The sequence below is a fragment of the Podarcis melisellensis genome, assembly GCF_964234715.1.
Source record: "Podarcis melisellensis genome assembly, chromosome: 10".
Lineage (NCBI taxonomy): Eukaryota > Metazoa > Chordata > Lepidosauria > Squamata > Lacertidae > Podarcis > Podarcis melisellensis.
The window spans coordinates 22,847,129-22,860,498 of NC_138542.1; the positions used below are offsets into that span (position 1 = coordinate 22,847,129).

The 13,370-nt window shown below is 46.3% G+C and overlaps 1 protein-coding gene and 1 long non-coding RNA gene across 2 annotated transcripts; one reads left to right on the top strand and one right to left on the bottom strand.

The window, feature by feature from the left end:
- The first annotated feature begins 1,395 nt into the window (after nucleotides 1–1,395).
- LOC309379706 lies at nucleotides 1,396–2,197 on the top strand. The gene is made up of 2 exons (XR_014172612.1): nucleotides 1,396–1,472; nucleotides 1,645–2,197. It is a non-coding gene; the product is annotated as an uncharacterized lncRNA (long non-coding RNA).
- CAV2 (caveolin 2) lies at nucleotides 1,884–10,488 on the bottom strand. The gene is made up of 3 exons (XM_081929085.1): nucleotides 10,250–10,488; nucleotides 9,519–9,706; nucleotides 1,884–4,214 (listed from the first exon to the last, which is right to left on the bottom strand). The coding sequence occupies exons 1-3, from the start codon at nucleotides 10,397–10,399 to the stop codon at nucleotides 4,064–4,066; spliced, it is 489 nt and encodes a 162-aa protein (XP_081785211.1). The 5' UTR covers nucleotides 10,400–10,488; the 3' UTR covers nucleotides 1,884–4,063.
- Nucleotides 10,489–13,370: the final 2,882 nt, after the last annotated feature.

Sequence of the window (13,370 nt, forward strand, 5' to 3'; positions counted from 1 at the left end):
ATCGGTTGTCCCAGTGCATTCCCCCCTGTGAAACATATCCCAGCCATTTTGTGGGCTGGGGCCCATTCCCCGGCAGCCCTGACCCCTCCCCTTAAGAGCAAAATAACCCCTTTAAAAAACAAAACCAAAAAACCACACAAATACAACAATACAAACAAAAAACAATAAAAATTACAAAAATTACAAAAACATAAAATCAAACAAATTCCCAGGCCCAATAAACATCCACCGCCCCCCCCCACATACAAAAAATTCAAAATAAAAATTTTAAAACATTTTAAAAGCACTCTGCAGCCCTCCAGCAGTGACAGCAACTGTTCTAGTGAGGCCCGTCAGGCCCTGCCCCAGGCCAGATGGTGAGTGGCAGGAAGGAGCAGGACCCCATACACTCACACCGGAGAGTCCTCCCGGGCAGCAGAGTCCAGCAGTCCTTTATGAGGCTTCAGGCCCCGCCCCAGGCCAGATGGTGAGTGGCAGGAAGGAGCAGGGCCCTCAGACACTCACATACAGGAGAGTCCTCCCGGGCAGCAGAGTCCAGCAGTCCTTTATGAGGCTTCAGGCCCCGCCCCAGGCCAGATGGTGAGTGGCAGGAAGGAGCAGGGCCCTCAGACACTCACATACAGGAGAGTCCTCCCGGGCAGCAGAGTCCAGCAGTCCTTTATGAGGCTTCAGGCCCCGCCCCAGGCCAGATGGTGAGTGGCAGGAAGGAGCAGGGCCCTCAGACACTCACATACAGGAGAGTCCTCCCGGGCAGCAGAGTCCAGCAGTCCTTTATGAGGCTTCAGGCCCCGCCCCAGGCCAGATGGTGAGTGGCAGGAAGGAGCAGGGCCCTCAGACACTCACATACAGGAGAGTCCTCCAAACTGTGATGGGCTTTATAGCTTGAAAGTCTCCATAAGCACCTGGCTGGTCACTGAGAACAGGAAACAGGACCAGGTGGGCCTCTGGGCTGACCAAGCAAGGCTCTTTGTACGTTTTCATGTTTTAAGGTTGAATTTTGCCTGGAAATTAGAGAACAAGGGTGTGAAAAACAGTAAGATGGTAGCTCTGCTCTGGAAATATTTATGGTTGCTAAAATACACGTGATAATTTGGAATGTGTGTGCAAACCCTGTTAAATTGTTTTTATATGAACTGCTTAGACTTTTCTATTTTTTAAAGCAATTTAATAAATAAATTATATGGAACTGGACACAGGCGTAGAACTGCAATTGGGAAGCCCAATCCCAGGCATGTTTACTTCAAGCCAAATCCCACTGTGTTAAATGAGTCTTACTGGCAGGTAGATGAACATGGTGGTGCAGCCCTAGTTTAGACCAAGGAGAAGAACTCAAAGTGCTTACTTTTAATGGGGGAAAAACCCATGTCTTCCAGTAGTAGCACTTTTGTCTTTTAGAACACCAAATAAATTTTAGTCTACTATTTTGTGCTTATATATATTATTCATACAACATCAGTTTAGTTCAAAGTACCGTATTTTTTGCACCACAACACTCACTTTTTTCCTCCTAGAAAGTAAGGGGAAATGTCTGTGCGTGTTATGGAGGGAATGCCTACGGGTGGCATGCCTACGGATTTTCCTCCTCTAAAAACTATGTGCGTGTTATGGTCGGGTGCGTGTTATAGAGTGAAAAATACGGGTAAGTACAATTTGCATGGGTCAGGGCATACATATAAAACTATTTATTGAAGCTGCATTAAATGCATGGAAAATAACCTTTGTTATCAGGGTTTCAAGTAACATGGCTGAGAGTCAATAAGCTTGGGAACAGCAAAGATTTGAGAACAGAATTTTTAAATGCACCTCTTTTCTTCCGCAAGAGAACATGTTTGTCATGTGAATTATTAAACAGTGTTGGTACTAAACAACAAAGGCAGAAAAGCTTGAATGTTCAACATACCATTTTAATAAAAATACTTTTAAAATACAGAGTCTTTGTTCAGAATCTTTGGCATAGCTTAGAACATAGCATTTAGGTCTCGAAGTGGAATCATACAGAGTATTTGGTGTATTTAGGAATTGCATATCAGAATTTCAGTGATTTTCATTTCAGTTCAAAATCTAGACAACAAACCCCACTCATTTAAAAGGTCATTGGCCTCCCTCTAGAGATTCTCAGGCACCCAAAATTATTTCATGCTAGTATCTCCATGCACAGAAACTGCACAAGTGGGGAACGTAGGCCATATATCTACAACCACACACAGCCCTCTTTGGAAAGAAATCTGGGGAGTTCAGAAGCAGAGAATACCCACTTCCTTGTGGAATGCTCCACTACTGTCTCAGGCACAACAGGATTCTTCTTTAGGTTCTTGTGGAAAAGGCAGTTCAGTAGCTCCTCCCTTCAAGAAACCTTTCTGGACTTGTATGCATGGCACTTACAGAGTGATGAGCAGGTGATTGGCTGAAGCATCCTGCTTCTTTAAAATAAAAGCTTGGCAAGAATATGGAGACCGCAAAAATAAAGCTTCAAGGCAATTCATTACAATACCATTTACATAAAAACACAATATGTACAGCAAAAGAGTTTCATTAAATAAAAGCATCGAGATTTTCTACCCAAGTTAACACCTTGTTTCAAACAGTTAATTTTGAAGTAACCTTTCTCCCTTCCTTTTGATTCTTAGGGGTTTGCATAGTAGGCAAGTACTTATTTCCCTTATGCAACAGTATTGTATAAATCTGTGCACACAATTCTGTGGATCCTGAACTGTGTCCACATCTGCAGAAGAACCTCATGAAATCCCAAGAGTTACACTATGATCAAGAAAATGCCACATAAATGTAACCCACCACCCCGAGGCAATAAGAGGGCAATCTTCAGCAAAGCCCTTTAGGGGTGGTGTGATTTGTTACCCCAGTTGAGAACCCCATATCCCACGTATGCAAAATATAGAGCTACTGTATGAGCTTCTCAATTCACTGGGTCAAAAAAGAGCAGTTGCCTGCATTCCTCCATGGGCATCTTGGAACATGGTTGAGCACCATGTTGTCATTTTTTGAGTCTGAGATTAGTCTGAGACTAATGAACTCCTAAGGAATAGGTCTTCAGACATCCAATGGTTTTCTTTAAGCATGGAAGGGAGGAGGGAAGTGCAGCATTGATCCCTGCATTTGGCAATGCTTATGAGTTGCTATAAACATTAGCCGAGGCCCTTGCCTGATCAATATGGATTCCCTACCTGCTGCTTTTGAGACTCCAACTATGGCCAAAGTCCCTAGATCCCATTAATGACCAAGGGGACCCAGACGGACTCAATCTGGCCTTGAGCTGTGCACTTAATGCACTGGAAGCCACTGGATCTGAGAGACTACAAGTATTGCTGGTAGGTTTATGCCAAGTAGACTTGATTGATTCTAGAACATGTTTGCAGAACCCGTGGTCCTCCAGACAGTGCTGGACTTCATCAGTCCCAACTAGAATGACCAATGGTCAGAGATGATGGGAGCTGTAGATTAGTGCAGCAACAGCTGGAGGGCCAGATGTTCCTTACCTTTGTTTTATAGGGTGCTAGCTGTTGCTGAAAAAGAAAACTTAAATTAGGATTCAGATGAAGATTTTTTTTCAGGAGTAATAAACAATATTCTGGATACATTTATAATTCTGAGAGTGAGCTGTATAGTATAACATGCATAAAATAGGCCAGGTATTAGCTGTCAAAGAAATTGGGTAATACAATAGATACCGTTTTAGTTGATACAGTGCATAGTGACTTCTTGTAGTTAGGATTCATTGTAGTAATACATGTCTGGGCAGGCATATGTGATGTGGTCATGTATGTCCCCATGACACATCTGTGGGGACCAGACAATGATAGTACCATTAAAATAAAGTGATGTCAAATGCAGCCTGTTATTTTTCATTTAGAAAATGGAATTATTTTTTCTTAACAATTTTCCCCCATTCCCAAAGCAAGTTTTGTTTCCAGAAAAGTGCAACCCTGATGGAAGAAGAGGTAAAAAAAAAAAAGTCAGCCATTTAAACAGTAGTAATTTGGAATGAATTATTCAGCAAGGAGGCTTAACATTGTTTAAGACTAGAGTAGCGTTAGTTCCCAGATGTTCACTCTTGGACAAGGCGTATGTCGACTGATGCAAAGCACCTTCCTACGCTGTGATATAGCGGTGCAATGAAAACATCTGTCACGCTCTTCCATACAGCTTGCACAGAGGGCAAAGCCATAAGGCAAGACTTTGTGAAAGGAACCACAATCCTAGAAAAGACAAGAAAAAGAGAAAGTTTAAATGAATGACACTTTCTGAAGCATTAAGTTCTGCTATTCTCATGGTTTGCTAAATAAACAAATTAGAATTACTGTTGTTATGCACAAAATTGATCCAACACGTTTGCTCAGGGTATGGTTTGACAAATCCTGGGCATGGCTGAATTCTAGCACTCCAACACAAAGCTGGATTTACAGAGAAATCCACAAAAAGACAAATGCCTACAATATCTTCATAGCCCCCAAATTTCTGCTTTGCAGTTCCTTGCTACCAATGTTTACTCAGAAGTAACGCATAGGCAACACATAGGCAAATACTCATGCAGGACATGTACAGTGGTACCTCGGGTTAAGTACTTAATTCATTCCGGAGGTCCGTACTTAACCTGAAACTGTTCTTAACCTGAAGCACCACTTTAGCTAATGAGGCCTCCTGCTGCCGCCGCGCCGCCAGAGCCCGATTTCTGTTCTCATCCTGAAGCAAAGTTCTTAAGCTGAAGCACTATTTCTGGGTTAGCGGAATCTGTAACCTGAAGCCTATGTAACCCGAGGTATCACTGTAATGTGCTTCTTGACATTTCTTCCTTGATTTAAGTCTACGGCCAAAAGGAAAGGAGAAAGATCCATTCAAAGCAACAGAGGAATGTGGATAGGCAACCTTCCTTTTAACAAGCCTGCAAACAGCTCACTCAACTGGTGGTTGGTACTGGCACAGATTCAGATTGTTCTTTCATACCTAACAGATAGTGTAACTATGACCACCAATGTAACTAAACCTGCCAGAGGGGAAAGGTTCAAGGAATGCTAAAACAGTAACAGTAGCACTTTTTTTAAAAGCATGCTACTGTATCCTGCCCCCAAAACAAAACCTAATTCTGTTCCCAATGTAACAAGGCTTGTCTGTGGATGGAGAGAGGTGCAAAATTTAGACCACAGAGAGGTAAAACACCCTGCCCTCCAACGTGGATCTGCAACTCAACTGCTTCTCTAGTCACAGAGAGTTCTGGGTGCTGAAGGAATGTGAGGTCAAGCTCTTGTGCAAATTTTTGGCATGCTAACACTGCAACAACTCCTCTCTCTTGGCACTTCAGCAATGCTTCCTAAAGGAGGGTTTCCAAAACGCTTCTCCACACAGGAGAATGTTGTTCCTCCCAACGTACATCGTTCTGAGGCAGGTTAATAACAGGGTCTCGCTTTTCCAGGCCGAAGAAACAAAATATTGTGGCTGGAATTAACTGCCTCTTGTGGAACTGGCCAAGGCCAGGGTATCTAGCAATCTCCCCCACAGTGGAGTTGCTTTGGCTCTTTCCCAAAGGGCACTGGGAGTGTTCGAGGGGAATTCACTACCCTGCCCTCAAAACAAGCAAGAATTACATGCTCCCAAACCAAAGGGATTCCACAGGAAAAAAGAACAATGGCCCAACATTTCCACCCACCTGACTCCACCTTTAGAATTTTTTATTTTATTTTTTACAAGCACAGCTGAAATGAGAGTACATTCTTCAGGGGCGTTGTAGGGTGAAAACCAGGAAGACATTAAGTGACATTGTTATGAAAAAATAATAAACTGATCTAAGTCTTTTCTCTTTTAGCTTTTCAGATGTTTGAATTGCATATCAAATGCACCAAAGAACCCCAGTCAAATATATTCCAATTTGCATGTGTATCCAAGTCATCTTCAGAAGCTTTTGTCCAGATGTTCCCACCATCTGGTGGCAACCACAGACAGAGCCTTCTCGGTAGTGGCCCCTCCACCTGTGGAATTTCCTCCTTAGGGAGACCTTGCTGGCACCAACCTCATTTTGGCACCAGGCAAGGATTCTCCCAGGGCGCTTCAAGCCTGTTGTTATTTGGGAGCAGGAGTCAATCGCATACCAGCAAATTTGGGTTGCACAACGGTAGTTGATTGGCAGGCCTTGTGCAACACATCTGCTTCCCAGAAGACTTTTTGCAATAAGGAAAGTGATGGGAACACACCCTGGAAAGTGTGGGGTAACCTCCCCTCAAGCAAATCAGCACAACCTATCAGTAAATAGCCACCATTCTCTAATATCCCTGCAAACAAATCAGGATGATTGATCAATACACAAGCCACCTGAAAGTATTGTATTGTAAGGCGTTTAACAATAAAATGAAATAATGCTTGTTTCATTTTTGGACTTTGTAATAAAAGCCAAATTTGATCCTGGCAAGCAATTTGGGCCTATTACCAATAACTACATTAAAGCAAACAGTTTTTAATAAATTGCTCCCAGCCAATATTAGCATTCTGTAGGGACGGAGTGGGGGTGGGGAATTGCCTCCTGGCCTCACCCTGCACCAATCCACACACACCTCTAGCTCCACATATTAGGCAAAGGTTGAGCCTTGTGTCTTCAGGGGTCCTGATCCTGCAGAGAAGTACAAGTACGGCCTGCACTCCTCCTTCAGAGCATCATCCAATGTGGAGTTGTTGGTGGAAAGAGCAACTGCATGGCTCCAGCCTCTCCCCCACATGTCAGCCCTTGCACTGTTTTCGGGGATCAAAAGGGAAGCAGAAAGGCGCTCACCCCAAAACACCGAAACAAATTGCCTGTGACCCCGAGTGCAGCCCAATTTCCTCCCATTTATTGGATGATTCCCCCTATTGGATAAACCCAAATTCATAGGGCGGAAGTGTAATGATTGGTGGTGTTTTGAGGGTAATGTCATGTGGAAGACGCAAATTAAATGGGAAGACAAATAGCGGCAATCACACAGTAAACTCTGGTGTGGACAAGCCAAGGGTTTCAAGTCCCCTATTCTCAGCCACCAAGTTCCCTGGGCGACCCTGAGCCAGTCACTGCCTCTCAGCCTAATCTACCTCACTGGGTTGTTGTTAGAATAAAATGGGCAGGGCGAGTTTTAAGCATGCAAGTTGGGTTAAACACTGTCATTTGACCAAGGCTGTGTTGACACATTCATCCAAGTGATTACCAAACTTCTCCAACATAGTCAATATAGTTGGGTACCCAATTATGGCTGGGTGGGAGGGAGGTGACCTTTTGAAATGAAACTGAATAAGATTTCGAATATGCACTTTTAAAATATTTTGTTTCAATTGTCTCTTCGGTAGTGCTAAAGTGATGGAGCATCAGCAATGGCATGGTGTTTCTCTCAAGGGTATAGGTTTTCATTTAGCAAATATTTGGCACAAGCAACAGATGCCCTTTCATACGATTTTGCTCAATGCTTTCATTTCTGATAGTTGTTAACCCTGACCCAAAGCCTCCCCCTTACAAAATACGGACGATATGTGCCTCCAAATTCTTTCTGTCAAATGCTGATTACTGTGAACAAGGGCATCAATATGAATTTATGAACCTCCCCAGTTGTAATGTCGCACTCTTGATTCCTTTCTCAGTGTGGGGAGACACATAATACAGTGATCGATTTCAAAGAGGGTTACAACTAGAAAATGCAGTCCCAATTATGTGGAGTGGGGACCGTACTTCAGTGGTAGAGCACACACATTACTTGCAAAAGTCCCCAGTGTTCATTTCCAGCTTCTCCAGTTAAAGCAGGCCAGGGAATCCTTTCCTACAAAGGACTGTTGAGCCATGGGAAAAGTCAACTCATGGTGGGTGGAGCCATAGCCAAAAGTGGGTGGAGTCAGCAGCATTGCAGCATTGTCTACCTCTATCTTCCTCTTTTCCCTCTACCCCCCAATCTATCTCTGTGCCACCCCATCTCTTTGAGCTGTGCAAAATTATGGCAAATTCTGCCAGTGGGCCACAGGTTCCCCACTGCAGTGTGAAAGGATCAGGTGGAACATGATGGGAAAGAGACGCTGGACAGCGGTTGCGAGCCAGAGTAGACGACCAAGGGCTCAATGGGCCGAGCACTTTGATTCAGTGTAATCCTGTTTAATGTGTCCACGAGGTCCATAAAATCAAATCAAAGAAATGATACATTTCAACGAGCAAATATTCAAGCAAGGAACTAGGTCAGCATGGGACAGGCCACAGCTCAGCCAGAAACACACAGGATGCTCTCAGTTTTCTGTAGCTATTGTGGTGCTTTTGCAGGTACCAGACATGCTGAGTTAGTTCAGCTATCACCCTGCAATGGATGCTGCAAGCTAAAATGGACTCATGGGATCAAGACGGGAAGCACAGCACAAATCTTGAGACAGCAGCTCAAAAATCTGGAATGACAAATACCTAGCACAGAGGTGGTAGGGAACCTCAGGTGCAGGAATCTGACACAGCCATGGGTCTCTTCACATGGCACTCAGAACTGAGCATTTTTGCCTGGCCGGAATGTGTCCTTTAACTCTCATAATGCCTCTTCATATGAAGTATTTCCTGTTTCACCTCCTGGTTTTTTATATGGCACTTCAGTTATTGATGAGACTGGCACAGACACACACCTAAGCTCCCTTGTGCCCACGGCAAGGAGATGTATCAGCGTTCAACCCTTCCTGCCACCCAGAACAGTGGAGGAGCAGCCCAGGAAGCGTGCGGACAGGTGGGCAGGCTCCTAGTCACTCCAAGCCAGAATGGAGAGGCTGGTGCTCTTAATGTGCATATTACTGCCTCACATATACATATCTATTTGCAGGATTGGGGCTCACATGAATAACAAGCACTGTAGCATCCCAACCTGTCGGGCCTGCATCAGAATGAACCTTACCTGGCGGCTCCAGGCAAGTTATCTCTTTGCCTCAGAAGCCCATCTGTAAAATGGGAAGTTCAGTGACCTTCTTAAGAGAGGTACTGTGATGCAAGGATTAGGCATGTGTGGTAGGGTGCAGAATTCTGCTGACATCCCATTATGTGCAAGGACACATGTGCCTGCTCACCACCTGATGGCTGCAGCTGAAACAATCTGTATGTGCGAATGGCCATCAAAGATAGAACCTGTCACCCGCTGTCACATCAAAAGCAATGCTTTTTAGTGGGTCAAGTCTGCACATTTCTGCCGTCGGGTGCAGAAATAAAACAATGCGAATGGATGGGCCTGGTCTTACTTCTGAGCAAGGTCAACACCAGTTGTGGTGCAAAGGAAAGGAGGACTTTAAAAATGCAATCTTTTGCACACATTTAAGTAAGTTCCCATTGGATTCAGAAGCGGTCAGAATGCTACCCAAAACTAACATAAAATAATTATTAGTGGCCCTAAAATTACCAGCTGAAGAGGTGGCGAGGGAAGGACTCCTAGGAGAAGCATGAAAGATGGTTCCTCATAATTCCCAAAGTCCACCGTGTTATTTCTATATGGCATACAGGGGATAATGTTAAAAATGCCAGCAGACAGAAGAAGCTGGGTTCTTACCAGATGTGCAGACAGCTGAGCACAGCAAAGAGGATCCCTGCCACAAAGGCCAAGGGGACCGCAAGGAAGAGCGTCAGGATCTTATAGATCAGGTATTTGCTGAGCTCGAAGAGTGCGTGGCTGCAGATCCAGACTTTGTCGAAGGAGTGCGTGGACGCCGGCTCCGCAATCACATCCGCAAATCCCAGCTGGAACGAGAGACACAACAAGCACGCAGCGACATAAGCCTCTGTTTTGAAACGCAACAAGGACAGTTATGCAAAGGGAGGGGGAGACGAGGGGGCAACCAGCACAAAGCTAAACTGCTGCTTTTGTTACAGTTCTGAAAGAATCCTGCTGAATCAAACAGGCACACGCTTTCGACTCAAATGTCCTGAAATGGATCTAGAGTTCTGTTGTTTTTTTAAATGCACCGTAGAGAAAGTGGAAATGCAATTCCGATCCGTTTTAAGTCGATCAGCACAAGTACCAACAAATAATAATAATAATAAAAATAATGGGACCACCACAAGACATGCTACCCCTCCAACCTCCGGAAAGAGAACATAAAAAATACGGTGACTTGTAATTCTTTGGCTGGGTTGAAATCGCCTTAAATGGAATCAACAGTCCATGGCCCAGGGAGGGAGCCCCGATCGCTGCAATGCAAAGCAGCGGCAGGAACAGGTGGAGGAGGGACACGGTAACGTGTGGATGCGGAACGCAAACCCGAGTCAGGCGGCCTCGCTCACCTTCAGATGCGTGTTAATCCCGCGCGGGTCCCTGTCCGGGGTTTTCTCCAGGCTCTTCTCCGCGTCCGACAGAGCGGGGCTGCTGCTTCGGTTGAAGCCGTATTCATCCATGAAGATCTTGGTGTCCGCTTTCTCTTTCTCCAGCCCCATCGTCGCTGGGGCAGCCTGGGTCCCGAAGGTCTTCCTGGGCTGCGGCTGGGGAGCTCCCCCCTCCTCCCCTCCTCTCCACGTCCCCCTCTTTCCCCCACCCTTGGGTGCTCGTGGATCGCGTCGCTGGGTGGAGGGGGCAAAGCCCGAGACCACGCCCCGGAGAAGCCCACGGCAAGCTGCGCCGCCGCCGCCGCTCCCGTAAGCCACCAGCGAGGCTGGAGTGAAAAAAAAAAGCAGCGCTTAGCGGCAGACACTGGAAAGCGGCCGATGGTGCCCGCCTGGCTCCCGCGCATGCTCAGACCCGACACTCTCCTCTGAGGCAATATTTGGGAGAAGCCAGGAGGCCACCTCGAGCGACCTTTCTCGGGGCCTCCTTTGCAAAGGGAGACTTGGCCAGCGCTAAAGGGGCGACTGCGCGCGCTCTTTCGCTTCCCGCCAAAAGCAGAGCCCCTCTTTTCATCGCTGGACCCCTGTGGTTACCCCTGAGGGAAAGCACATTTATTTTTCGCAGACAAGTTAGACACACACGGGGAATTTTAAACCAGGCTGAAATATTAAGCAATGCTTCTTTTGACGTTAACTCCATCAGAATCAATGGGGCTTACTTCAGGGAAAATGTGGGTTTTTTTTGGGGGGGGTGTGCCACACACCCCATGTCACCACTTGAGGTAGTGGGGGCAGTGACGGCAACGTCCAGCATTTTTCAAAGGTACTGGTCAGTCGGGTGCATTGCAGACTGGCATTTCACCTGGGCCAGCCCAGCGCCATTTTTCTAGAAAAAGAGGTGCCGGAACTCACCATGAACACCTCCTTTGTTCTCTTATAATGGCAATGGAGCCCACCTGAGAGGTGCCGGAACTGAGTTCCGGCAAGTTCCGGCTGAAAAAAGCCCTTCACCTGGCCATGGGTCAGAAACAGCTTGGGTCACTCTGGTGGAAGACATAAGGCAGGGAAACAGAGGGAGCAGAGTGCCAACTCTGTTGCTTTTCCTGGATAACTCAGCACCTCCCTCTGTTAGTGTGTAAGTCCAGCTCTGGAGGAGACAGGTTGAGATGATGGTACCAAGTCAGGTAAAAGGTAAAGGTAAAGGACTCCTGGACAGTTAAGTCCAGTGAAAGGGGTTGTGGCGCTCATCTCACTTTCAAGCCGAAGGAGCCGGCGTTTGTCCACAGACAGCTTTCCAGGCCATATGGCCAGCAGGACTAAACCACTTCTGGCACAATGGAACACCATGACGGAAGCCAGAGCACACGGAAGCACCATTTACCTTCCCACTGCAGCGGTACCTGTTTATCTATTTGCACAGGCGTGCTTTCGAACTGCTAGGTTGGCCGGAGCTGGCTCAGAGCAATGGGAGCTCACACCATTGCACAGATTCAAACTGCCAAACTTCCGATCTGCAAACCCAAGAGGCTCAGTGGCTTAGACCACAGCGCCACCCGCTCCCAAGTCAAAGTACCAAGTCAACGTCCTGCCCGTGGCAGTAATCGTTAGCTGCAAGCAAAGTTTCATAACAATAGCCAGGTTTGCCATAACTCAGGCCAATGCGTAGTTCCTTTTCTAGTCTATAGCCCCGCAAGATTAGAATTCTGGAATACTAGGCTACTACTACTACTACTAATAATAATCTGCAAAAAGAGTATTCCCTTGTGCATGGTCATAACTCAAACATTTACTGCCTGAAGGAACAGGTGGCTACATGTCTACAGTCATGGTACTTTTCTCAATTTGGACACAACCCACCATGACTATGGAAAAGAAAACCTTACACCCACTCTCTAATTGTGGCGATGTGTGACCAAAGATGCAGATAATCAGCTACAGATTCACTCTTAAAAATATTGGATTAAACAGCAGCTGTACCACTACACCTGGTAAGTACAACAACACCCAAAACTCATGTGTTGGGAACAAGGGGTCGGCTGTAGTGGTTTTACAGAATTTTTAAATCTATGCTTCTCTGTGGCAAGATCTTATGATCCTGAAAGGCAGCACCAAAATCATTTAAACAAAATAAATAACTTCCATGGACTAAAGCCCACAGCATCAGATGCATGACATGTTATTCTTCATTGGGAAATGAGAAAAGAAACTGAAAAAGGGAGTCAGAAGAGCATAAATGCTTTTTATCACATATATACAGTGGATGCTTGGGTTGCAAACGTGATCCGTGCGGGAGGCATGTTTGCAACCTGCAGCGTTCGCAACCCGCAGTGCTGCGTCTGCGTACGCGCGGGTCGCGATTCAATGATTTGGCACATGCGCAAAGCGCGATTTAGTGCTTCTGCGCATGTGTGAGTGCCGAAACCCGGAAGTAACCCGTTCCAGTACTTCTAGGTTGGGCGCTGTGCGCATCCTGGAAACACACAACCTGAAGCGTCTGTAACCCGAGGTATGACTGTATTAGTAAATGCTGTAAGGAAAACACTCTGAATGTGCTCAGAGGCACTCTTATTATTTCTTAGGTTTGAGGCTGAGCTGTGGCACTGAAAACTGGTCCAGCAGCTTACATTTGGCAGACTCCAGCTCATATGAAGCCCTGCACCTACCAGTGGCATAGCTAGCTGCTCGGGTGCCCGGTGCGATGTGCGTGTCCTGCAGCCGGGGGCGGAGTGAGCCACCCAAGCAAGCTGCCCATGGGGGCGGGGTGAGCCAAGGCAGGGCGCGCTGTGTGGAGCCTCTCTGCAGCCTCCCCTTCAGCTGTAGGGTGGCTGAGGTGGTGGGCAGACGCAAGCCCTGCGCTGCTTGGAAAAGCAGTGCGGTGCTTGCAGGCTGTCTGCCCACTGTCTCCCCCTCAGGAGGAACACATGGCTCAGGCACACTGCAGGCACCCAGTGCCCCCTGCCTCACCTAGCTACCAGTGGCATAGGAATGGGGGTGCACTGGGTGTAGGAGTTATTTTTTTAAAAAAAGTGTCATGAGCCCAATTTTTATTTATTTATTTATTTTAAAAACACATATTTTTGCCATT

What these genes read in the sequence shown, in the direction of transcription:
- CAV2 (XM_081929085.1), bottom strand. Translation starts at nt 10,399, where the DNA reads ATGGGGCTGGAGAAAGAGAAAGCGGACACCAAGATCTTCATGGATGAA. An exon ending in GGATTAACACGCATCTGAAG is followed by an intron (nt 9,707 to 10,249) that starts GTGAGCGAGGCC and finishes CTCTCGTTCCAG; the next exon opens with CTGGGATTTGCGGATGTGAT. An exon ending in CTCAGCTGTCTGCACATCTG is followed by an intron (nt 4,215 to 9,518) that starts GTAAGAACCCAG and finishes TGTCTTTTCTAG; the next exon opens with GATTGTGGTTCCTTTCACAA.